General features: G+C 41.5%; 2 protein-coding genes across 2 annotated transcripts in view; one reads left to right on the forward strand and one right to left on the reverse strand.

The window, feature by feature from the left end:
• Positions 1-4,953: 4,953 nt before the first annotated feature.
• On the forward strand, positions 4,954-14,950 carry bfsp1 (beaded filament structural protein 1). The gene is made up of 8 exons (XM_030441724.1): positions 4,954-5,474; positions 6,861-6,921; positions 7,168-7,263; positions 8,640-8,732; positions 10,672-10,785; positions 12,161-12,381; positions 13,211-13,302; positions 13,546-14,950. Exons 1-8 carry the CDS (start codon positions 5,101-5,103, stop codon positions 14,553-14,555), a joined length of 2,061 nt encoding a protein of 686 aa, XP_030297584.1. The 5' UTR covers positions 4,954-5,100; the 3' UTR covers positions 14,556-14,950.
• Positions 14,951-15,165: 215 nt separating this feature from the next.
• pcsk2 (proprotein convertase subtilisin/kexin type 2) overlaps positions 15,166-21,851 on the reverse strand; it is a 32,963-nt gene continuing 26,277 nt past the window's right edge. Inside the window, exon 12 of the mRNA XM_030441725.1 lies at positions 15,166-18,357. Coding sequence (XP_030297585.1) covers positions 17,868-18,357 — 490 coding nt within the window. The 3' untranslated portion in view covers positions 15,166-17,867. The remainder of the gene's footprint in view (positions 18,358-21,851) is intronic.

Consider the following 21,851-nt stretch of genomic DNA (forward strand, 5'->3'; position numbering starts at 1 on the left):
TGAAAAAGTCACACTCTAGATCAAAAACACAAGCTACTACAGTTGAGATTATGCTGGAGCGTGAACAACACACAACAGAAATGCCACGGCAGTCTTTAATATGATTCTTCTTACTAATTAATTCCTTTCTTTCTTCTTATTCTTATGACATAATAACCAATTGTTGTATATGTATTGTTCCACTAATGTAAGGCGGTGACATAAATATCTTGAGTGGTTCTATTTCAAATGCAGTCTGTAGTCCCAGTGGTTAGGTTTTCAACCTTGATTTAAGAGTCTCAATTTGAATGTCTTTAGTTCTCATATGATGCTATTGTTGAAATGTACATATCTTAAAGCTCATCAACACCGATCCATCATCATCTCCCAGGCACAGCAGTAAATAACAATCTGTTGTGAATAGGGTGTCATGTAAGTGTTTACTCCATTTATGTGTAGGACTGTAATCCCTCTCAGGAAATTATGTTTTATTATTTACACCTGGCGCTGATTGCACAGTAGTTCCGGGGAAAGCAATCAATCTCAGAATGGTTCAGGAATTGCTTTTTCTCATAATAAACATAAAGCTAATTTTCTGCACTAAAAAACATCTCTGTTGTAGAAATCTTTTTAAATTTCAACAACCCTATCATTACATTGAGTGGGTTGAGGATGAACTGTGGTATTGAAAATGCAATACAGATTTCATGAATTCTGTGGACAAAACCCTGAAATATTTTGGTGCTCTGATGAGCAGAAGCTGGAGTGGTTGTTTAATTTCAATGTGTTTAAAACTGCTAGCTTTATTTCTCAAGCCTGGAAAAGAAGACAGGTACATTTGTTTAATTAATTGTTGATGTGCTGATGTTACTGTGCTGATCCAGTTGTGCTCTGGATCTGGTTTGGTTCTTTCTTTTCTTTTTTGGTGTCCTATAAGCCCATGCGGGCTGGGCATACATGTATGCATGACACAATAATAAAAGTAATTCATTTATTCATTCATTCACTGATTTAATCTGATTTCTTTCTTAGTTGAGGGTCAACATATAGATAGAGCTGTAGAAAGCTGTCATCACTATATCTCTGTGTTCAACCATCCTGAACAGCTGATAAGGTGGCACAGACAGCAGCGCTGATGACTTTTTAGGATCAATTCCTTATTGTGATGGAAAGCTCCCACTGCTGCTCTTGTATCACCTCTGGCAATCATTCTGTCGATGGCAAGATGGCTTTTTATGTTGTCTCACAATGAGCCCAGCAGACTGGCAGATGTAGTGCAGTTTGAATATAATAACGGATAACAACAGCATCAAGTGAAGCAGTAGGCATATCCCTCTTTCTTCCAAGATGGAAACAGGAGAGGAAACAAGTTGCTTTACTCTCTCCATCCCCTTAAGCTCATAAGAGATTAGAGGAGTGACTTGCATGTTCATATTTGTTTTTACCTCCATTGAGGGGCTACTTAATCAGGCTTGTCTGTCACTGTAGTCTGGGAGGCATGACCAGCAGGATGAAGGCTAGGCTTTTATTTCCAACACTGGACAGCTCTCTAATCTCACCAAGGCCTCTGATTTACTGCCACTCGTAACCAAAGAATACAGACGGAATAAGAATATACACGAGAAGTTTAATCTATGGTCTCTGCGGAGGGGGGGGAGAGGGTCAGGTAGTTTAAAGGTGATGGATGTCACGGTGGAATAAGCAGCAGTGAAACAGAATCCATTCAAATATATATGTGTGAGGTTTAAATCTGAACAGAGGTGATCTGTTTTGGCAAAATGTTGCCTCTGCTGGGGACACTGACTTTGTCTTTGTCCAAATGCTCGGCCAGTACCCGGCCACACTAACTGGTGCTCACTTGTGTGTCTCTGTATTTCTCTATCATTTGTTCCTTATTTCTCTCTTTATGGGAACATGGTTGTGTGGCAGCAAGCTAAAGACTATCCAGCTGGATTTACTTGTTTCTGTGGGACACAGGAGTGTATTAATCTACTTGTGGGTGCCCCGGGAAAATACACATTGTTCGTGAACCTGACTGTCCGCAGGATAGAGGTGACCTTGTCACAGCACATCTCCTTCTGGCTGTCACAATACAATTCATTATGTTTGAAAAGGGACACACACACAGACTGTATGAAGGAAGTGGACATAGCCTCCAGGTCTGAAAAGAGAAGCCAATGCACAAGTTAGCTAAACCTGCATTCTTTCTAAAGCCCGGCAGGGGGCAACTCCACTGGTTGCAAAATAAAGTCCATTTATACAGAATTCTATGAAAAAATGACCCTGCCTCTCATTTGATTTATTATCCCATTAAAGTTTCATAACAACTATTTTCAATGTTTTGCCAGTTTCTAGTCTAATTCAGTGCAGCATGATGTTTAGTGTGTAAGTTAAGTACCTATTTAGAGTAAAATAGATGATAAAACAAGACGTGCTGTTGGCAGCGGCAACCTTTCGATTGCTTCCACTGTGATCTGTCACTCCGGATAGAGGCTAGAGTCCGTGTTTTCATCTTCCACTTTGACCCTTTCACACTGTGTTTTAATGTCATGGAAGTTAGAGCAACATAATATTGAAATTGGTATTTTGTGTGATTGTGCGCCCCACGTAGTTTCTGAGTGCAACACCACTAAATTAAAATCCCAGGTCTGAAACAATTTGTCAGACATAATGTTGTGTTTAAAACTTGAAGTAAACATGTATGTAACACCGTGAGTTAATACTCTTACTGAAGTTACATAGTGCAGAAAGAGACACTATTTATCTTGTTAAAAGTCAAATAACTTGGCAGCACCCTCTAATTGTGCCATGGTTATTTATGCCAAGGCCCCAGGAACAGCACAAAGCTTTGAAAATAATTTGACATTGTGACCAAATCATGTGATCTCTGGCACATAGAAGCGTATATTTTAAAGGAAGTGGCTGTTAAGTGATTTATAAATGTTTTTGAGCATCACAACCCCCGCAAATGACTCGTTTCTCTTTCAGAATTTGACCTATTCTGTCTGATAACATTTGGAAAGTCTAGAAGAGCTGCACCACCTGTGTGTACGTCATTTTACACACAACATTTTTAGCTTGTTGACGATGTCGATTTTCAAGTCTTGTTGCAATAGTGCTTTAGGTTTCCCAACCTGTAAACCATAGGTGACATGGGTTGATGGCCAACACAACCTACTAACCCAAAGCATAGGTAGCTGACTAATTTTGAATGAGACTCAAAAATCAGCTTTCTTGCAAATTAGACATGATAGCAATGGTCAAAATGCCAAACATGACGGTTTGAAACGGTCGTCCGCAATCCAATAGATGATGACACAGAGGCTACATTCACTATTTTTCAACAGTTTCTGTGTACACGACACTATTGTGTAGTGTCCACACTGGTGACTGAACTCTGCCATTTGTATGTTCCATACTGTAGATGAACAAAGTATCAGTGTGCTTATGTTTGAGATCGATAAATGTTGTAGAAATGTCACATGGAAAACTGAAAGCTTTATGTTTCATTCCACATGCACAGTGAGAGACAGATTTGTGAAAAAAATATTCATCAGTATGCAGTGAACTGAAACAGATACCTGCATTAAGACTTGAGATGCACACAGGCACAGAGTTGGGGGTCCTCCAAGACACCTCTCATTAGTTGGAGGGAACATTCCTGATCTCGGTACGGTGGGAAATTGATGAGTACTGAATTTTAAAACAACGGGAAGTTTTTGTGAAGCATAAATTTGTGAAGCTGAAACTTCCGTCACTTCATCTTTCATATACTTGCTCATCAATTTAATTCTACGCGGTCGATCAAATAACTGTGAACGTGAACAAAAAGCAGGGATCTATTGCTGAAATGAGAGATTACCTATACAGCATTATTTTTACTTCAAGATTTCTTTGAAGTATTGGCTTCATTTCCATGCAGCAGCTCAGCTGCCCGTCTTCCCCTGAGCCATGGGCTACTCTTGTGCTAATATATGCTGAAATGCTGATGTAAAGCCATTTGACATGTGTTTCATTCAGCCGTGTTATGGACAGCATGCTAGATCTGTGTAGAAGGATACATTCACTAACTGTGTACCAGAAGCCTGGAGAGAGCCTCATTTTCCCATTCCCATCTCTTGTCGTCATCGTCACCAAATGTCTTCGGAAGTGCACAAGTTGTAATACAAAAGAGAAATAAACGTATGAAGGTAGAGATGGTGGGTAATAACAAAGTGAGGAAGACAATGGTGCTGAGATATTTCAGATTCAGAGCTGTCCTCCCAGCAAAACGCAAACATTGCCACATCCTGCATGTAAAAATCTTCTCTTTCACTTTTTCCAATAAAACAAAGACCATAATGTGCAGAATTGAAGGTTGAAACTCTAATTAAATATTTAGATCAGTACTACTCCCCAAGTTGCTCGCTAAAATTTTGCTCCTCTTTTTAGCCTTATTTTGTCTTGTGCATGTTGTGTGCATAACTAATGCTCAGACAATACAGCTATTAAACAACCAGCACAGTTTCCAAACCTGGACTGCCCGCTGCTTATCAGCAAACATGAAAACACTTCTGTAATTACGGTTGTTTTGTAGGGCCTTTTTGAGATCGTCAAATGAAACACAATTGGTATCCAGTTGTAAACCAAAAAAACAACCTTTTTTCCTCCCAGTGTGGTGTCACTTCTGGCAAGAGTAGTTCTCCACAGTCCACACAAACTGCACTGGTCGAAGTTTCCCCTCTGTCCTGCAGTGGGCCACCATCCAATCTGCCACATCAAACAGGGATCTAGAAAGCAGCTGACTAAGAACCAAAATAATGGTGCATGACAGACCCAGTGCTTTCCCGGGCCAGCCGATTGTTTGTTTTTGTGTTTCTGCTTTGTCATCATCAGCATGGCTTTTCTAAGCTCTGCCACAAAGGCAACAATACACTCTGGAAGGCCCCAGGCTCGCAGCATGCGTGGCCACATCCAGGGGGAGGTTTTGGGGGCTATTTCGCCACGGGCCAGTCCTGTGCAGCGTTTAGTCTAGCATGAGACAACCAAGGGTGAGCACCCGAGTTTTCACACAATAAAGGTGCGGAAGGGGACCGAGCACTCCGGGGATACCACCAACCCACGGGAGAGAAGCCTACCACCATGTTCAAGACCAGCTACCTGCGCGAGGTGCGCAAGGAAAAGTATGAGCGCTCAGACGTCTTCGATGAGGAACCTGACGACTCTGAGTCCTCCGCAGGCATCTCAGCCATCCAGGGCTGGGAGAGCCTTCAGGAGCTCAACAGTCGCTTTGCCCGCTACATCAACAGGGCACGAGTCCTGGAGCAGCGCAACGCCGTGTTCCGCAAGCAACTGGAGACACTGCAGCGGATGGAAGAGGCCAGCGGTCTACAGGAAGCCTTCACAGAGCAGATTGATGTCAACAGGCAGCGCATTCGAGAGCTGTCCTCCGACCACTCCAAGCTGGAGCGAGAGCTGAGAGATGCTTGCCGCATGCTGGATGAATTCACCAGCAAGTAAGAGAGTGGGCAGTGGTTGGGCTTACCTGTGTGTAAAACGTCAAATTTTCAGGAGCTGTTTGTCAAAAAATGCAAAATGCAAGCAAATGGTACTTCTTAGATAATATTCGAAACTAAAAATGAATAGATAGTCACTGTCGGAATGGATGCAGTTGTTTAAAGTCAAATTTACCACCTTACAATCAGATAATCATGCAAACCACTGAAAAAAGGAACAAATTAATACTGAAGTATGTTTGGACTTTATAACTCAGTAGAGCGCATATGTAATCCAAATAAACCAGTTTTCTATTGTGATCTGCATCGAATCCTAGAAACCAGCCACCTAAATACGCCTTATTTTTCATCAAGATCCATTTGTTATTCCCTGAGAAATTAAGAAAAACGTTAAAAAAATGCCCTCCCTTGCAATGTTAAAAAAAGTCAGATAAAAATTCCTAGATCCACACCAAAAGTTGAAGGGGTCTATCTAGGGCTGAGACGTATTGTCTATCTAGGTTTCGTTGTAATCCATTAAGCCATTTTTGTGTAACTCTGCTCACAAACAAACAAACTGACACAGGCAAAAACATAACCTCCTTGGTGGAGGTCACAAAATAACATCATAAAACCTGAAATTAAATAGACATTGAATTGAAACGAAGGTAATTTAAAGGGTCAGTTCACCCAAAACCCAGAAGAGGAAAAAAAAAGCCAAAACCAAAATGAATATTAGTGGATGCAAATGCACTATAATTTGTAATGCTCACGATAATGCCAGGTAGCATATGAGTCTCCACGCTATTCTGGGTGATCCACAGAACACACTGACGTCTGTGAACAACCAGAAGTAACCAGCGCTGTAAGCAGAACAAATGAAATTCCATTCAGCTGTATTGATGCGGTGACAGGGATCTCTGAGGTGGCTCTCTCAAAATGCGGGCAAAAAAAATAAAATCGTCTCCAGATGAGTTTTTTTTTTTTTAAATTCTTTTCTCAAGTGAACCCACCTTTTGATCTAAACCGCCTCCAACAACGTGGAAATCAGCTGTGTGCATGCCAGAAAGCCTCACTAGATTGCTGAGGTGTTGAGAAGAATATTGATCAACTCTGGCTGAAACGGCTGGTGGTGAGAGGGATTTCACCATGAGTAGTTCCCATTTACAGCTCTGACATGTTCCAAACACAGAGGTGTTGTGCTTCAGGAAACACAGGAAAGAGAATTTTGATCAGCTGTCCTCTTTGTCACAAATATGAAATAAAGCTCAAATAATACACAGGTCATGTGAGGTATGTCTTCCTGCACCACGTAATGATAAAACGTGTTATGATAATGCCGTGCTGTACCTCTCCCTGCTTTATTTGAACACATAACTGAGATTTTTTTTTTTTTTTATGTTCCAGATACAGAAATGAGTGTGATTATCAAGAACAGCTCCGGGGAACACTGGAACAGTTAAACAAGGTACTGTATGGATAAACAATGACGACAACACGAAATAGGATGAGATTACTATACAATATATTATCTTTTATTTTTATTTGAAGAAGTACAGCAGCTTTACCTTAAGACAGGCTTCATCATCTAACGCAATACACCTGACTCTGTACATTCCATTGTATTCTTCCCTGGGTACCTTATTTCCTCTCCTCTCCTCTCCTCTCCTCTCCTCCCTCCTCTCCCCTCCTCCCCTCTCCTCTCCTCTCGCAGGAGGCTGACAGCGCTCTGCTGAGAAACCTGGAGTACCAGATCCAATCACAGTTCCTGCAGGATGACATCAACTCCACCAGAGATAGACACAAGAAGGTCAGGGGTGTTAACGCTAGATTATTCAAATTCAATTTAAGAGGAAACAAAATGATCACGCAGGAAAGATGCTCTCAAACAACTCCTACATTAACCAAGGCTTGAATATAGTCACGCAAGAAAAATCCTGAATAGAAAGCCATTAAAACTCAATGAGATCTCTGAAAAAAGGCTTTAGTTTTTCAGAAATACACCGATAAATGATGTGGCATTTCTTTACAGCGAAGATAGTTCGGTTTAAAATCCAGGACATGAGCTGTCCTTTGGATTATATCTGCTTTCGTGGGATTTATATTTTCTATTTATCTTTTTCGCCTTTTACTAACTATATATGTTTTTTCATTGGACTGTATGTGCTTTTCTGTATGAAAGCCCACATTTCTAGGGAGACATTGCTTCTCAGGTATGGTTCAGTGGCAAAAAAATGACGAATTTCGTCGGTGGATGCTAAAATTTGCACCCTGCATCACATGCTAATACCCAAACAACTGAATTGATAGATTGTCACAACAACACAACTGCAGTTTCCCACAACAACACAACTGCAGTTTGATTATGTTTACGCACACAAGGTACTTGGTTAGGTTTAGCAAAGCAATGTGGTTTGGGTTAAAATCACCATGTTTCTTCTGGAACTTCCTATACAAACACACCTAGGTTACTTTAATATGTTTATAATTTTAAATAACTCACTGTCTATTTACTCGTTCTCCATGCTTGTTTAACCCAAATCTGAATCCCTGACTTCCTCCATATAAAGACTTGCCACTCTTTATACTACTACTCCTCACTTCCTCCCTCAAAGCTTTGATTATAAGTACAGTTGCTAACAACATGTGAATATGGGTCCAAACTAACTGCTTTCATTTTTTTCACCTCACACCCGAGTGCAACATGAGAGTAGGCAACAAAATGCATGTTGGTTGAGGTTTTGCTTGAATTATAGCAAAGCATCACACGAATCAAATGAAGTTTGTATTTTGCTAACATTAATGGAATGCTTTGAATGTTTATGGTATCTATGGTATCAGCCAGATACATTTGCAGATACATTGCGTAAAAATGTGTCCTCATTATTTTGATAAATGAATGAAATTTTGCTTTGAAGCAATCCTCCGGAGAGAGGAATATAGATCATCTTTATTACTAGTCTGAGATCACACTTGTACAAATGGATTTCAAAAGAAACTATCTTGGCTGTAAAGAAATGCCACGTCATTTATAAAGCCTTTTTTCAGTAATAAAAAGAGGTTTGTGAGCTTACTAGACTTTATAAAAGGGTTTATAAAGTTTGCAAAATGGAGAAGCTTAAGTATGTTTCTAATTTTTTTTGTAGTGTTTCATGTTTTCCTTTTGTGTTATATTCCTCTCCACAGAACCTAGCGGAGATTCAGACCTATGTTAACATTCTGCAGCAAATCAACCAGACACTGCCCCTTGTTCCCAATGTGTCAGTAGGCATCTCTGAGGTGAGGTCACCAATGTTGTCACCTTGTGTGTGTTAGTATGTGTGTGTGTATGTGTATGCGTGTGTGTGTGTGTGTGTGTGTGTGTGTGGCGGGGGGGGGGCTGGGATGCTGCAGTCCCCGGGGGAGAAGATGGTGTTTGCATGTTTGTCAGCCCTGGCCTCGTGTCTGGGGTTGATGAGGTCATGGGCTTCTGAGTCCAGTTGGTTGTGTGTGCCTGCATTTGCGTTTCTATGTGTGCAAAAGACAGAGACAAAAAACAGACCGAGGGACACATGGACACGCCTGCAGTTTGAGAGTGTCAGGACACATAATGAAACAAGTGCCAGGAAGAATGGCTGTGCATGCTAATCCTGTGACCACAGTGCCATTTGTGTTGCAGAGTGGAGCCTAAGTTTTACAAACAGAGGCAGAGCTGCTCTGGATGAGTAGCTGTTTAATTGGTCGAGTTAAACCTCAGTGGGTAGCGACAGAGGGCCACAGCTCTTGGCTGCTGTAGTGTCGAGCTGAAATTCAGTGAAAATAAGTAAAGAAGTTCAGTGAGGAGAGAGTTAGTGTTATGGAGATTGGTGATGTTGTAGTCTCTTGAGGCCAGTGGTATATGTGATGAATATTTGGTCAGTGATGTCTGTATTGTTGCTCCTAATTTAAGTAGATAATTATGGTCACTCATGCATACAATTGAGAGGATGATTTATTATGTATCATGTCATCACACGCATAATAATCAAATTCAAGGCACTTATATTTGCATTTCCTATACTATGGGATTTTTATGTCTTCAGATAGCAACACTTGGTTGCTATCTGAGGACGTGGTTTTGAACATGCTAATTAGTGCTCTCCAACACCATTGTTAAACACTTAATGTTTTATTCCAAAGTCTACCATTTTGCCCTCATCAGGATGGTGCCAGAGGTTGTTTCCAGGCTAGGTCTACTATGCATCAATCTGACTTATTTTTGACCATACTAACTTTGCAAAAACCTTACAAGTCCCAGTGGGTGGTGAGAGATATAAACAAGGGAATCATACTGCAAATGGCCAGTAATACAAAATGTATATTGCAACCAACGTTTTCAAAAATATTCTTTAATAAACAAAAAGGTTGAATACACATTTTTGGTCAATTCTATATTATTTTAACCTTATTCTCTTGCATCCTTAATATGTATGGTTATCTCATGACTAATTTTAAAGTCACTTTGTGGTAGATCTTGAAGGTCCAGCGTGTAGGATCGCGACCAACTGAACACCCCTATCGCTCTCACCTACACTGACCGCTCAACACACCCCTTTAGTGATCTATTTTTGGATGGTGCGAACAAGATAGAACTGTGAAGTCCTGGAATGATTAACATGTGTGTATAGCCTTGCTTAACTTTAGCGATGTTAGGAAATTGTGACAAGTAGTCTGTCAGACTAGCTAAAAAAAGAATATTTGAAATGTTGGGAAACATCACTACTAAAGTCACTGTGTTTTTTTTTAAGGTATTTGTACTTCACTTGGGCCATTTTCTGGTACTTTATACTTCCATCCCTTAACATTTGGAGGAAAAAATGAATATTAAGAGTAGCTATAGTAGCAGATTTTGGACTTAATTGATTTGAACAACAGTCTGATTCAAAACAATAATAACAATCAAACAAACAAACCCAAAACATGTATTCAGGTATTTGTAATGTTTAGGATATTGGGTCCAATAATAGTCAAGGCTTATAATTGGCCTATAGTACACAGTATATACATACATTTAAAAATATATGGTGAGTTTCACTTAAGTGTGACCATTGGGTGCTTTTTTACAACTCTGACTACTTACCATAGATCGCCAAGGACTAAAGCTCCAACTATTCTAGTGAATGAGAGTGTGTGTGAGTGTTTGATGTAAGCGTCATGTTATCTGCATGTTCTTATTGATTTTTTCCCTCAATTTATAAAGGAGCAGGAGAAGCTGCTGGCCCAGAGGAAAGTGCCAGAGCTGCAGAGTCAGCTGGAGGAATATAAAAGCGCTCTCTGTCAGCTGCAGGCTCAGAAGCAACGTCTACAGGCTGAGGTGGGTCACACCGTCGCCAAGACGACAGGAGGTTTTATGTTCATTACGTGCAGTGTTCTCGCCACCAAGCCAGTGCAGTCTCCTGTTCTTTGTTGTCAAATACTGTCATTATTCAAATTGTCAATTCAATTTTGAAGGGCTAAATCCAACACTTATTTTCATTTTTCATTAATCTGCAGATTATTTTGACAATTAATTGATTAACAAATCAATATGCAAAATGTCAGAAAATAAGTATAATCATGTTTTCTCAGAGACCAAGGGTGACATTGTCAAATTGCTATATTTAATTTACTTTTACTTTTACTTTAACGACTATGCACCAGAAAATATTCACATTTCAGGAACCTTTCTGTACCAAATTTTTTGTATTTTTTCTTTAAAAATGACTTAAGCGATTAAATTATTATCAAAACTGGCAATTTATTGCCTGAATATTGGCAAAAAAATAATCAACCAAATTATTTCAGCTCTGAAACTTTGAAGAAAAAAAAACACTGGTTATGGTGAGTCTTTTCATCCCTAACCTGCTCAGACTAACTAGATTTATATATGCTTTCAAATGATCTTTAAGGGGCAGTATCATCTTCCTTTGGTTTTAGGTATTGATGAAGGATTAATCACTTCCTGACTGAGCTAGATGTTCAATAGACCTCCACACTGCAGCCTGTGCTAATAGTTCAATGTTGCACAAGTGCCACTAGATGTCAGCCATGACCACCTTATGACAGCCGGGGAGTGATTGGTTCAGTGAAGGAATTGCTTTAGTTTAATGGTAATAAAAACAATCAGATTAAGAAACTGCTTTAATTCGCAGAGTGAGTGTTTCTCCACCTTGTACCCACAGGTTTGGACTAAAGACATACCTATCCTCTGTGCAGAAATGATGCTCTTCACTCTGCTTATGTTGTCCATCATATATCTGCCATTTATTTGGACCCCATAGAAACTTACTACGTGATGTGTTTTGATTGTATTCAGTTCATTTTCATGAATAAATGACTGTGTTATTTGTCTGAAAACATATTTTTAATTTGGTACATTTGTGGTCAGTGATGTTTGTACTGTTGTCACTTCATTTAAGTAGATAATTATGGTCACTCATGCATACAATTGAGAGGAGGATTTATTATGTGTCATGTCATCACACGCATAGTAATCAAATTCAAGGCACTTATATTTGGATTTCCTATACTATGGGATTTCTATGTCCCCAGAAAGCAACACTCGGCTGCTCAAATAAAACCCGTCATTCTTTCTTTGTATAATTTCTCTTGACTTCTCACTTTCGTTAGCATCACATAATAATCTAGCGTTATTATTAATGACGTCCTCAAGGAGCTTGATATTTAATCTCTGCCTTTCTCCTGTTCAGACTTCAGGGTTGGAGCAAAGCATCAAAAACACACAGGAGAGTTACGACGACGAGATCCAGATGTACAACGAGAAAATTGAATCCCTGCGAAAGGAGATTGAAGAGGCTGAGAGGTCCCTGGAGAAGTTTACCAGTGAATGTCGCCACCTGGCCATGTACCAGACATCTCTTGAGAACGAGCTGGAGAGGTACAAGAGGATCATCGAGAACGAAGACAACAGGTAGACCGCTTACCCCTGGGTGCCGGCACACTTACACAGATATTCACTCTCTTTTTACTTCAGTCAGGTTAGCTGTAAGATAAAAAAGCATGTAGAGAAACTAATGGATTGACTAACAGTCATGTAGAACCTTAGAACATCCAATTTAGATGTAAAAGTAACACATAATGCTTGTACATGACCAAATTCTGACCAAGATGAATGAGTTTAATCATGAAATGAACACGTGAGTCCAGATTCAGACAGCACAGCCCCAAGAATGTTTCACTAGCCACCCAAAAAATGTTTTAGGTATTTACCTAACTGTTCAGGTGTAGTTTCTTAAAATTCTATCTCCCTACATGGAGGGTTAAATGCTGTTTCATGACTGCACACATCCAAGAGGTTCAAGAGGATCATTTGGTGCCTCTTAGCATTCTAACCAGTTAGCCTCTGCCTGTCCGGTTTAATGAAACCACTTTGTACCTCAAAGAATGAATGAAAAGAAAAAGTATTGAATAAATAATTGAACAATGAGTTACGTAACTGTAGCTGTACGTTAGGTCTGCTTCATTCTGTTGCAACTAAATGAATGTAGAATGTACATCTAGCCGGCAGATGGCACTGTGTGACAACAGAGCTTCTCCTCTACTGAGCCGCCATGACAACAAGTGGAGTGGGAGTTTTTCATGTCAGATTACTCACATTTGTGCTCAGTTTTTTTGTGGTTTCCTGTTTTGAACAATGAAAATTGTTAATTCTCTTACCAGATTTCCCTGCGCAGCACAGCAGAGCTGCATATGGCTTGCGTATATGCATGGGCGACGTTTCACTGCTTTCTTTCTTGCAGGTTGAATTCAGCGATAATTGGCACTCCCATTACCCTGTTCACAACTAATTACCAGTACACTCACACACCCACTGCATCAAGCAGGGGGAGAGGTAAGGGCACCTCAAGCACATCACAGCTGGCTTGCATTGAGAATCACTATGAAGGGCACATACAATTAGCTGCCATGTAAAGACTCCTAGACTCTCTCTTAGAGATTCAGTCGTACACTACTTAAGAAGCTCCTGACCTGTCAAAGCAATATCATTAGCCCATTCAAGTGCATTAGTGCTTCCATAATTTTCTTATTTTCTTAGTTTACCAGTAATTTGACTTATGACCTCATTTGTGTCCAGATATCACCCAGGCTATCCAAGATATCACCAGCATCAAGCCCCGCCAGAAGATTCTGGCCAAGAAGGTCCTGAAGAAAAAAGAGCTGACCCCAAAAGATGTGATGGACAGCAGCCAGGAGGACAGAAATGGGGGAGCCGCTGGAGAGGCTCCAGATGATGAAACAAAGGGTATCACTGAGGAAGTGCAGGAGGAGAGGGTGAAGAGAAAAGAGCAGAGGCCTGTTCTCACTGGAGTGTCTCCACAGGACGTCCCAGACGGAGCTCAGATCAGCAAGGCCTTTGACACTCTTTGTAACATCGTCAGAGACAGAATGAGGAAGTACAAGAAGCCTGAGCCAATCGCTGACTTCTACACCAAGGGTCGCTATGTCCTTGTCACCGGTGAGGGCAGCTATCCAGATCCCTGCTTCTGTACCTCCACACCATCAGCCGGCCATATCTTTGTCACTATCAGAGATGGAATGATGCCTCCGTATGACATTTATGGACGCAGTACACCCACTCCTCCACCCCCTCAGCCTCCTCAGCCCTTTGTTGGCCCAAGGCCCCTTAGTCCCACCAGGCCCTCTAATGGTGGAGGAGGAAAGGATGATAATAAGGGTGGGAGAGGTAAGGACAACAATGGAGGTAAAGGTAAGCAAAAGCCTGGGGAGCCTCAACCTCACCCTAAAGATCCATGCCCAGCCCCTCCTCCCTCTGGCCCAAGCTCAGACCCCAAAGATCCCACCCCAGCTGCCAATCTTCCCAAGAAAGACAGGGATGACAATGGGCCAAGTGGACCCACTCCGAAGCCTGCACCCCGTGGTGCCAGTACCAGCTCCAGCTCCAGCTCCAGCACCAGCACCAGCACCAGCTCCGGCAGCTTCAGCCCAGATGCCTTGAGCTACGAGAAGGTGGAGGTGATGGAGTCTGTGGAGAAGTTCTCCAATGACCGCAAGGTCAAGGGTTACGAGGAGACTTCCATGGTGGTGGAGACCATGATTGAGAAGTCCAGCAAGAAGAAACATTGAAACCACATCACCTGACATGAAGAATCTGTCAACTCTATTAGGGTCGTACATGGTTCAGGTCCACTAATAAGAAGACGATACAGATGTTGGTATCAGACTACATAAATACCACTGTTTTTCAAACTGCTGTAATAAGAAGAATGTTTCTGTCTCTGAGACCAACCATGCTTTAAGACCAACTACACATTCCTGCTCTGATATTCAATGCTCTTCCATTTGCTTGCAGTCTCTGGTCTTGCGTCCAGATTACGTTGTGCTGGTACCATAAGTACTGCTGTTGTTGTTCGACTTAACACCCATGCTCATGCTACGAGTCCTTTACTGTCTGAAAACTTGGGACAATGAAAACCAAAGCTACATGCCACCAGAAAAATATTATATAAAATAAAATAAATCAAAACTGAGAAGTTGTGCCACCCTCTGAACCAGGTCTTAGAACTCCATCTTTCCCCTTTGAGCTCATTGGTTCAATTCGATGCCATTGCCTGCCCTCAGCACAATTTGCTGTGTATTAATTTGCTTTGATATATTGAATAATAAAGAAGATTCAAACATTGACACTTTGCTGTCTTTCCTTTTAGTCAGACCATTACCACACACACACAAATAATTCTACACGCATTACAGTTTAATTAATACGGTATTAATATTTTTGGTTTACAGAACAGTTAACAGTTGGTTGTCACAGTGTCTTTCACAACCTCACTCTGGGATAGGAAGCCTAAGTGCTGCAGCATCCACAGGCAACTTGTTCATTTTTTATGTGGTTTTCGGTAGACCACAATGTTCTCTGCGCTGACTTTAGTATGAGCCAATCTGTCTCCAGAAGAGATGGGAGAATTATAGTAAGAGGAGAATGAGTGAAGGCAGAAAAACAAAAAGATGATATCTAGTATGGACAACGATATGAGCAACAGAAAGGGATTTGTGAGGAAAAATAAGACACACTGGACCTGACTTGCAGTAAGCAACAAAGTATTTTTGAACATTGAAAGTCTAAAGGGAATAGAATATTGAATGAAACAACAGAATCATTATATTTAGACCAATCAGAGGCTGGTGGAAATAATCAATGGTTAGAACATAATCAATGTTAATCATTGCAAGTTTGTAGTCTATTGATTTTTTCTGAGCACTCCCTTTTTTCCCTTCTCTGTTGTTAAGCCTGCATTAACTGAATTTCTGACTACTTGGGGGCAGCAGAAGCAGGCTGTAACATTGTATATTTTATCCTTTTAAGTTGATATGGCAATGAGTCACTTATTGACACATCCAGCAATACAAAGTGACAGGCATTCTTAGGAATGCTGAAGTGTAGTCGAGGAAGAGTTAACCAAAAATTGAATATTCAGTCATGATCTCCTCACCTCCATGCCAATGTAAATGTATTATTGTGATGATTTACAGCAAATAACTTTGATTTGAAAATATGTTGTTTACAACCTGGGATCTCATGGCCTCTGGAGAGTTAGATTACACAATATGAGCTGTATGGAGCTATTTTATCCCCAGCTACTTCAGTTGTGTAGGAGAATGCTGCAATGCTGTTTTGCTGTGAAATGTTTGTTTTTGGCTGAAGTTATCCTTTAACTCTACTTTTACGGCTACATCTGCCCAGCAAGCAGTATCTGGCTAAATGTTTCACATAGTTCAGCAGCTAGTTTCTCTGTCAGATTTTGGAGGCTGTTGCTGAAAAGAGCTGCCTGCTACCTCTGGAAATGCTGATAAGAGCAATGAGACTGACGATAATGGTAAAGTTGTGGGCTGTTACACCAAAACAAGGTGGAACATGCCAGAATCCTCCAAAGAGCTAAAAGGAATATCATCACTATCAGCAACACGCCTTACATCACACATTTTACATTTTGCAATCCTCTCCCTTCTTTTCTATTACCCACATGAATGCGTTGCAGTAATCACAAGAAAGGACCGCCTGTTTATGGAGATCCTGATTGGATGAAATGGGCAGGGATACAGGAACATTTTCCTCAGGTCAGGAGGTTACTGACACTCCATCATAGTATTTACTGTGGGAATGTAGAGCAATTTGACATTTATTTCAATTTGAAAATATCACTTCCAGCAGCTGTAATGATAACATTTAAATACTAACTTAAGTTGGTTTTAAGCAAGTGATATCTGGGTGAGATCACTGGTAGTCTCCCATGCTTATGATATTGAGAGATTGTTTCAGAAAAAAATAATTTGCATAAAACATGTTGCCTTCTGTTCCCTAAAAAGCAGTAGTCACTGTGCTTCTCTGCTAATAAAACAGTCCAGTGTATTTCCTGACAAATCCAGCCAGGCAGCAGCAGACATTGCTCGGAATTCAGTCAGTATTATGTACATGTTTTACAGATGTATATTTAACATGTGTATAACTTGTAGCACCTCTTACAACAGCATGTGTCTCATAAGAGTACCTTGGCATAAGCAGCTCAGGCTCCACTTTTCAGGGGGCATTTTCCCTTTATTGGACAGCACAGTACAGAATGAAAGAAACATGGGGGGGAGATTGAAACTGGATATGGACAGGGCTGATTGCTGGGCCACCGGGATGCTGCTTGTGCTCCACTTTCCAGAATACATATTTTTAGACAGAGAAAATCTTATTCCACGTTCTCTGTCTTTGTCTTCCTTCAACGTGTTTCGGGTATCGAACAACAATTGCATGTTATTTACGCAGCACGTTCAGTTGTGTGTTGCAAATCACTCAAGTGTTTTAATAAACAGCTGAGTAGATTTATTATGATAGATGTCAACGATTATGAAATATGAACTGAGGACCACAGGCTGCAAAATGACTCACATATTTCTTTCAATGTTTATATAAACTGTGCATGTCACATAAAAATATAAACAGAAAGAAGTATCACTGCTCTGTTTGCAAGATATTAAACTTTAAGTAGAATGACACAGAAAATCATTTACAGTCACAAACTGTACAACAGTTGGCAGAGGAGGTGGTGCAGGACAGTTAAAGCAAGAAGAGCATGAAAGAGTGGACTATATTTGGTTTATGTACAATTCTGTTGAGTGTAAAAATTCTGTCGATATACTTTGCTTTCTTTATGTAGAACAGATGATTAAAGGTTACACTTTTATTCATGATTGGATTACAAGAAACATTCATTGAAGGTTGGGGGCTAATTGAAACACTTGATAACAAAAAGCAGAGTGAGGAGGGAAGAGAGGTAGACAAAAGGGAGCGAGTGAGTAGAACTGAGGAGATGCTGTGGGATTTAGAGAAGGATAGAGCGAGACTGCAGAGATAAGAGGAAGTGGAGGAGTTGGTAACATGCAGATGGGATTTTAGTTGTTTTTACTCAACAAGCTCTTCAGACTTCTCTCTACAGCCTCATCCAGCTCCTCCTCCAGCTCCTCCTTTTTGGACATTGCAAGTTTGGACTGATAATCACGCACTATCTGGTCTATGTAAGGGGCACTTTGTGTTCCGTGCAGCATGAGAGTCCACTCCTTCAGGACTCCGCGCTGTGGCTCCTCGCCCTGAAAGCCCACCTCCAGGACCCAGGTCCCTCGGGGGTCCTCGCCCCAGGTGTGGGTCGTCATGAAGGGCCACTTGTCGAAGCCCACCTTGGAGTCGTCGTCGCGGGGCCTTCGGCTCAGCAGGATGGACTTTGTGCCCATGGGTGAGGTCATGTTGATGTTGAGGTCGCCGCGGCGGCTGGCGTTGACGGTGACCACCGCCTGGACGTGCTCCAGGTAGCGGACAAAGTTGTCCTTCCCCTGGCAGGCTTCAGAGTTGATGGCCAGCACCAGCTTGTTGCCAGACTGGATTTTACTGGAGAAAGGGAAACAGGTCGAATGAGTTAAAACTGAAAAATTGAATAAAATCCGAGCAAAAGTCGAGTAAAAAGAGTCAAATCTTTCAGTCTATCTACAGCACAATCAGCCCTGCTTTCCTTTGAATGCCCCAGTAAAAGCAGTACTTGACCTACTTTCACTATAGAACCATCCAACCCTGACAGAGAATCAACCCTCTTTTTGAACCCGCACCCTCATCGCACCACAGCAGTCATGATTGTCGTGTCTGCTTACTTTACCTTGTAATTTAGTTCAAGTGGAGGGAATGAAATACTCGCTATTTGGCCACCTTTCATATTTGGTGCCACACACATTTCACATAATGTTCTCGGCGCCCCATTTTAAGGTGATTTATCGTGGTTTCAACCAGAATTAGTAATTATTCATTTACTCAGATAGGTGTCACACAAATCTGAAGAACAAAACCAAAATTAGACTTTCCTAGAGATCATTTTGTCAACATTATTGTTACAGCAATACCTTCTTCACCACCACTTTGCTCTCTTGAGAGCTATTACAATACACAGAGGCTGCAACCAATTATGATTTCCATTATTAGCTAATTTATTAATTCATTTTTCAATAAAAGATAATAGAATGTCATTAAAGCTAGAAATTATGTTTTTAAATAGTCAACAACTACCTCAGCAATTTCTCAGAGCCAAAACTGATGGCTTAAAATGCAGCAGTCCAAGGCAGATATAAAAAAGGAGAGGAAAAAAAAAAAATCAAATGTGGGTGGCTGCAAACTGCAAATGTCTGACACTTTTTTGTTAAATTGTCAATTACAAACAGTATTTTTGCCATAAGCAATATGTAGTAAGGCCTCTCCATCTGTGGTGCTTATTACACAACCAACCTGTAAATCTGAGGCCCTTTTTATGATAAACTATATGTATGACATGTCATACACTCGACCACCTCTGAATTTGAGCTCCATTTCAGTGCATAAAGAGATTCTTCTTCTTTTTGTCACGATGGATTCGTTCAGAACACAGTGTATAAGGGGGTTGGTCTTGCTTTTGTGTCTGCTTTGTGGTTGGGAAGACACACTGCTGTTCCCATCTCTTTAGGTGATGAGAAGAAAAAGAAAAGAGTGAGAGCACAGCAGGGCATGGGTGGTGGCCAAAGGCTATGAGGAGGCTTAATAACATTATTAGAGGCCGAGGCTGCACTGCAGGCGGCGGGAACTCTGGTGGAGGTGGGTGTAGGTAAGGGGGATACACGGACAAGACACAGAGAGTGAGTCAGTCAGCGAGACGTGTGGAAGAGCATTCAGTTTGAAAAATGATTAATGGAATAAGGAGCACAGAGTGCAGTGGTGAGCATCTAAGGGCTGATAAAGCAAATAACGATTCCCAGAAAAACAGAACAATTCACAGTGGGGTGTTTCACAGTGAGTTACACCCTCAAATGCATGGTGAGAAATCTGACAAAACCAGATATTAAACACTTTTCCACATTAACAACACGACTGTTGTTATGTGTAAAAAGACAACTTTCGCACTGACGATTTACTTTTTATTCAGTCTTCTTTACCAGTAGCAGTGATGTGCACAAGGGGGGGGCAGGGGGGGCAGTCGCCCCCCCTCGTGGCCCAATTGTTGACAAACGCGCGCTAAAGTGCCCTCCTGGGAGCCAAAATGTGCGCTAAAGTGCCCTCCTGGGAGCCAAAATGTGCGTTAAAGTGCCCTCTTGGGAGCCAAAAAAGCGTGCCAAAGGGCCCTCTTGGTTGGCAAAACACACTAAACTGCCCCCTTGGCTGGTTAAAACATTATAAACTGCCCTCTTGGGAGCCAAAACACGCGCTAAAGTGCCCTCTTGGGAGCCAAAACATGCGCTAAAGTGCCCTCTTGGGAGCCAAAACATGCGCTAAAGTGCCCTCTTGGGAGCCAAAACACGCGCTAAAGTGCCCTTCTTTTCGCCCCTGCCCTTCAAAAAGTCTGTGCACGCCACTGACCAGTAGTGATACTGTGTCATTACTAAGTGTGCGTTATCATTATTAATATTTTGTTTGAATGCTTGACTGTGAGGAGCCCTGATAGCTCAACTGGTGGGGCGTGCGGCACATGTGTGTCAGCTGCCCAGGCACCATTGCAGGCTATTGCCATTTGCTGCCTGCCTTCCCCTTGCTCTCTCACCTACTTCATGTATAAATCTCATAGTTGTCTTTGGTCAGTTATCCCTTAAGCCCTTGGCCATGGGAGGGTGCGAATGGGCCTTTAAATAATCTCCAACCATTGAAGGACACATATTATGCTCATTTTCAGGTTCATAATTTCATTTTGGGTTACTACTAGAAAAGGTTTACAAAAAAAAAAAAACATCAGTTTTGTCATACTGCTAGTGCTGTAGCACTGGATTCCCCCTCTGGCTGAAATGCTGTGTTTTAGCTCCTGTCCCTTTATGCCTCTCCTCCCAAATACCTAGTCTCCCCTGATTGGTCAGCTTAAACACACCTGAGCCAGGGGGCTCCGTAATGTTTTCAGCCTCCAGTTAGCTTCACTTCTACCATGAATATAGGCATCTATTAAGCAAACGTGTGACATGCCGACAAATAGTGTGATGTCAAGAAGTCAGGGAATTCAAGGCAGGACTACATACAAAACACTATAGAAGCAGTGTTTTCTGTGGGAGAGAGGAGCCTCCGTTGGCGCTGACTTAGGGCTTATTAACTTTCAAGACCTTTTACATGCAAGAGAACCTAAGCAACACACTGAAGGAAAGGGAAAAAAAAGTCTCCTTGAAAATAATCTGCTGAGTAGCCTTTGTCTTGGGCACGGGCAAGACTATCAGCGACCTCGAATATAACTAGATTTAAATCTATGTTCAGATCTCACTTTTGAACCCCAGAATGATTGTGTGCACAGCAGGTGGACAGTTCCTAAGTGATAATGTGCAAGAGTAATTACAGCAGTCGGTCACAGTGCAGGGAACGGGATGCCTCTGAAGGGCAGGACCAGTGGAGGTTTAAACAAACCCGTCACACAGTGGGGCACTGTGTGCCAGCTCCTCTGATAATGAGAAGCTCTCCTCCAGCTAAGTAAGCCACAGCCAGCCAGAGCAGCTATCAGATCAATGCTGAGCAGTGTGTTTGCGACTGCAAGCGCGGCTATGTTGGTGTTTATTGCTTTTCTATGGCGATACGCTATTGTCAGAGGTGGGCTTGTTGTAATTATATCTCTACCACAATAGCTGCAGCAGAAGCCCTGCGGTGCTGCTGTGGAAACAGTAAACCGATGAAAAATATGACACAGCTTTAACACACATCTCAAAAACCGCTTGGAAAAGACAGATAGGGTTTTGCCAATAAAACCAGCAGCTTTACAAGCAGTTCTTCTTTAAGATATTTAAGGTGTGTCCATGTCAGGGAATGTCAAAAGTCACAGTCACACTGCATGAGAAGGCCAGCCTTCTTCACCATTTGCATGTGATGTAGGGATGCAACAAAAGCTGTATGACTCTTAAGGG

Source organism: Sparus aurata, chromosome 15 (assembly GCF_900880675.1).
Source record: "Sparus aurata chromosome 15, fSpaAur1.1, whole genome shotgun sequence".
Lineage (NCBI taxonomy): Eukaryota > Metazoa > Chordata > Actinopteri > Spariformes > Sparidae > Sparus > Sparus aurata.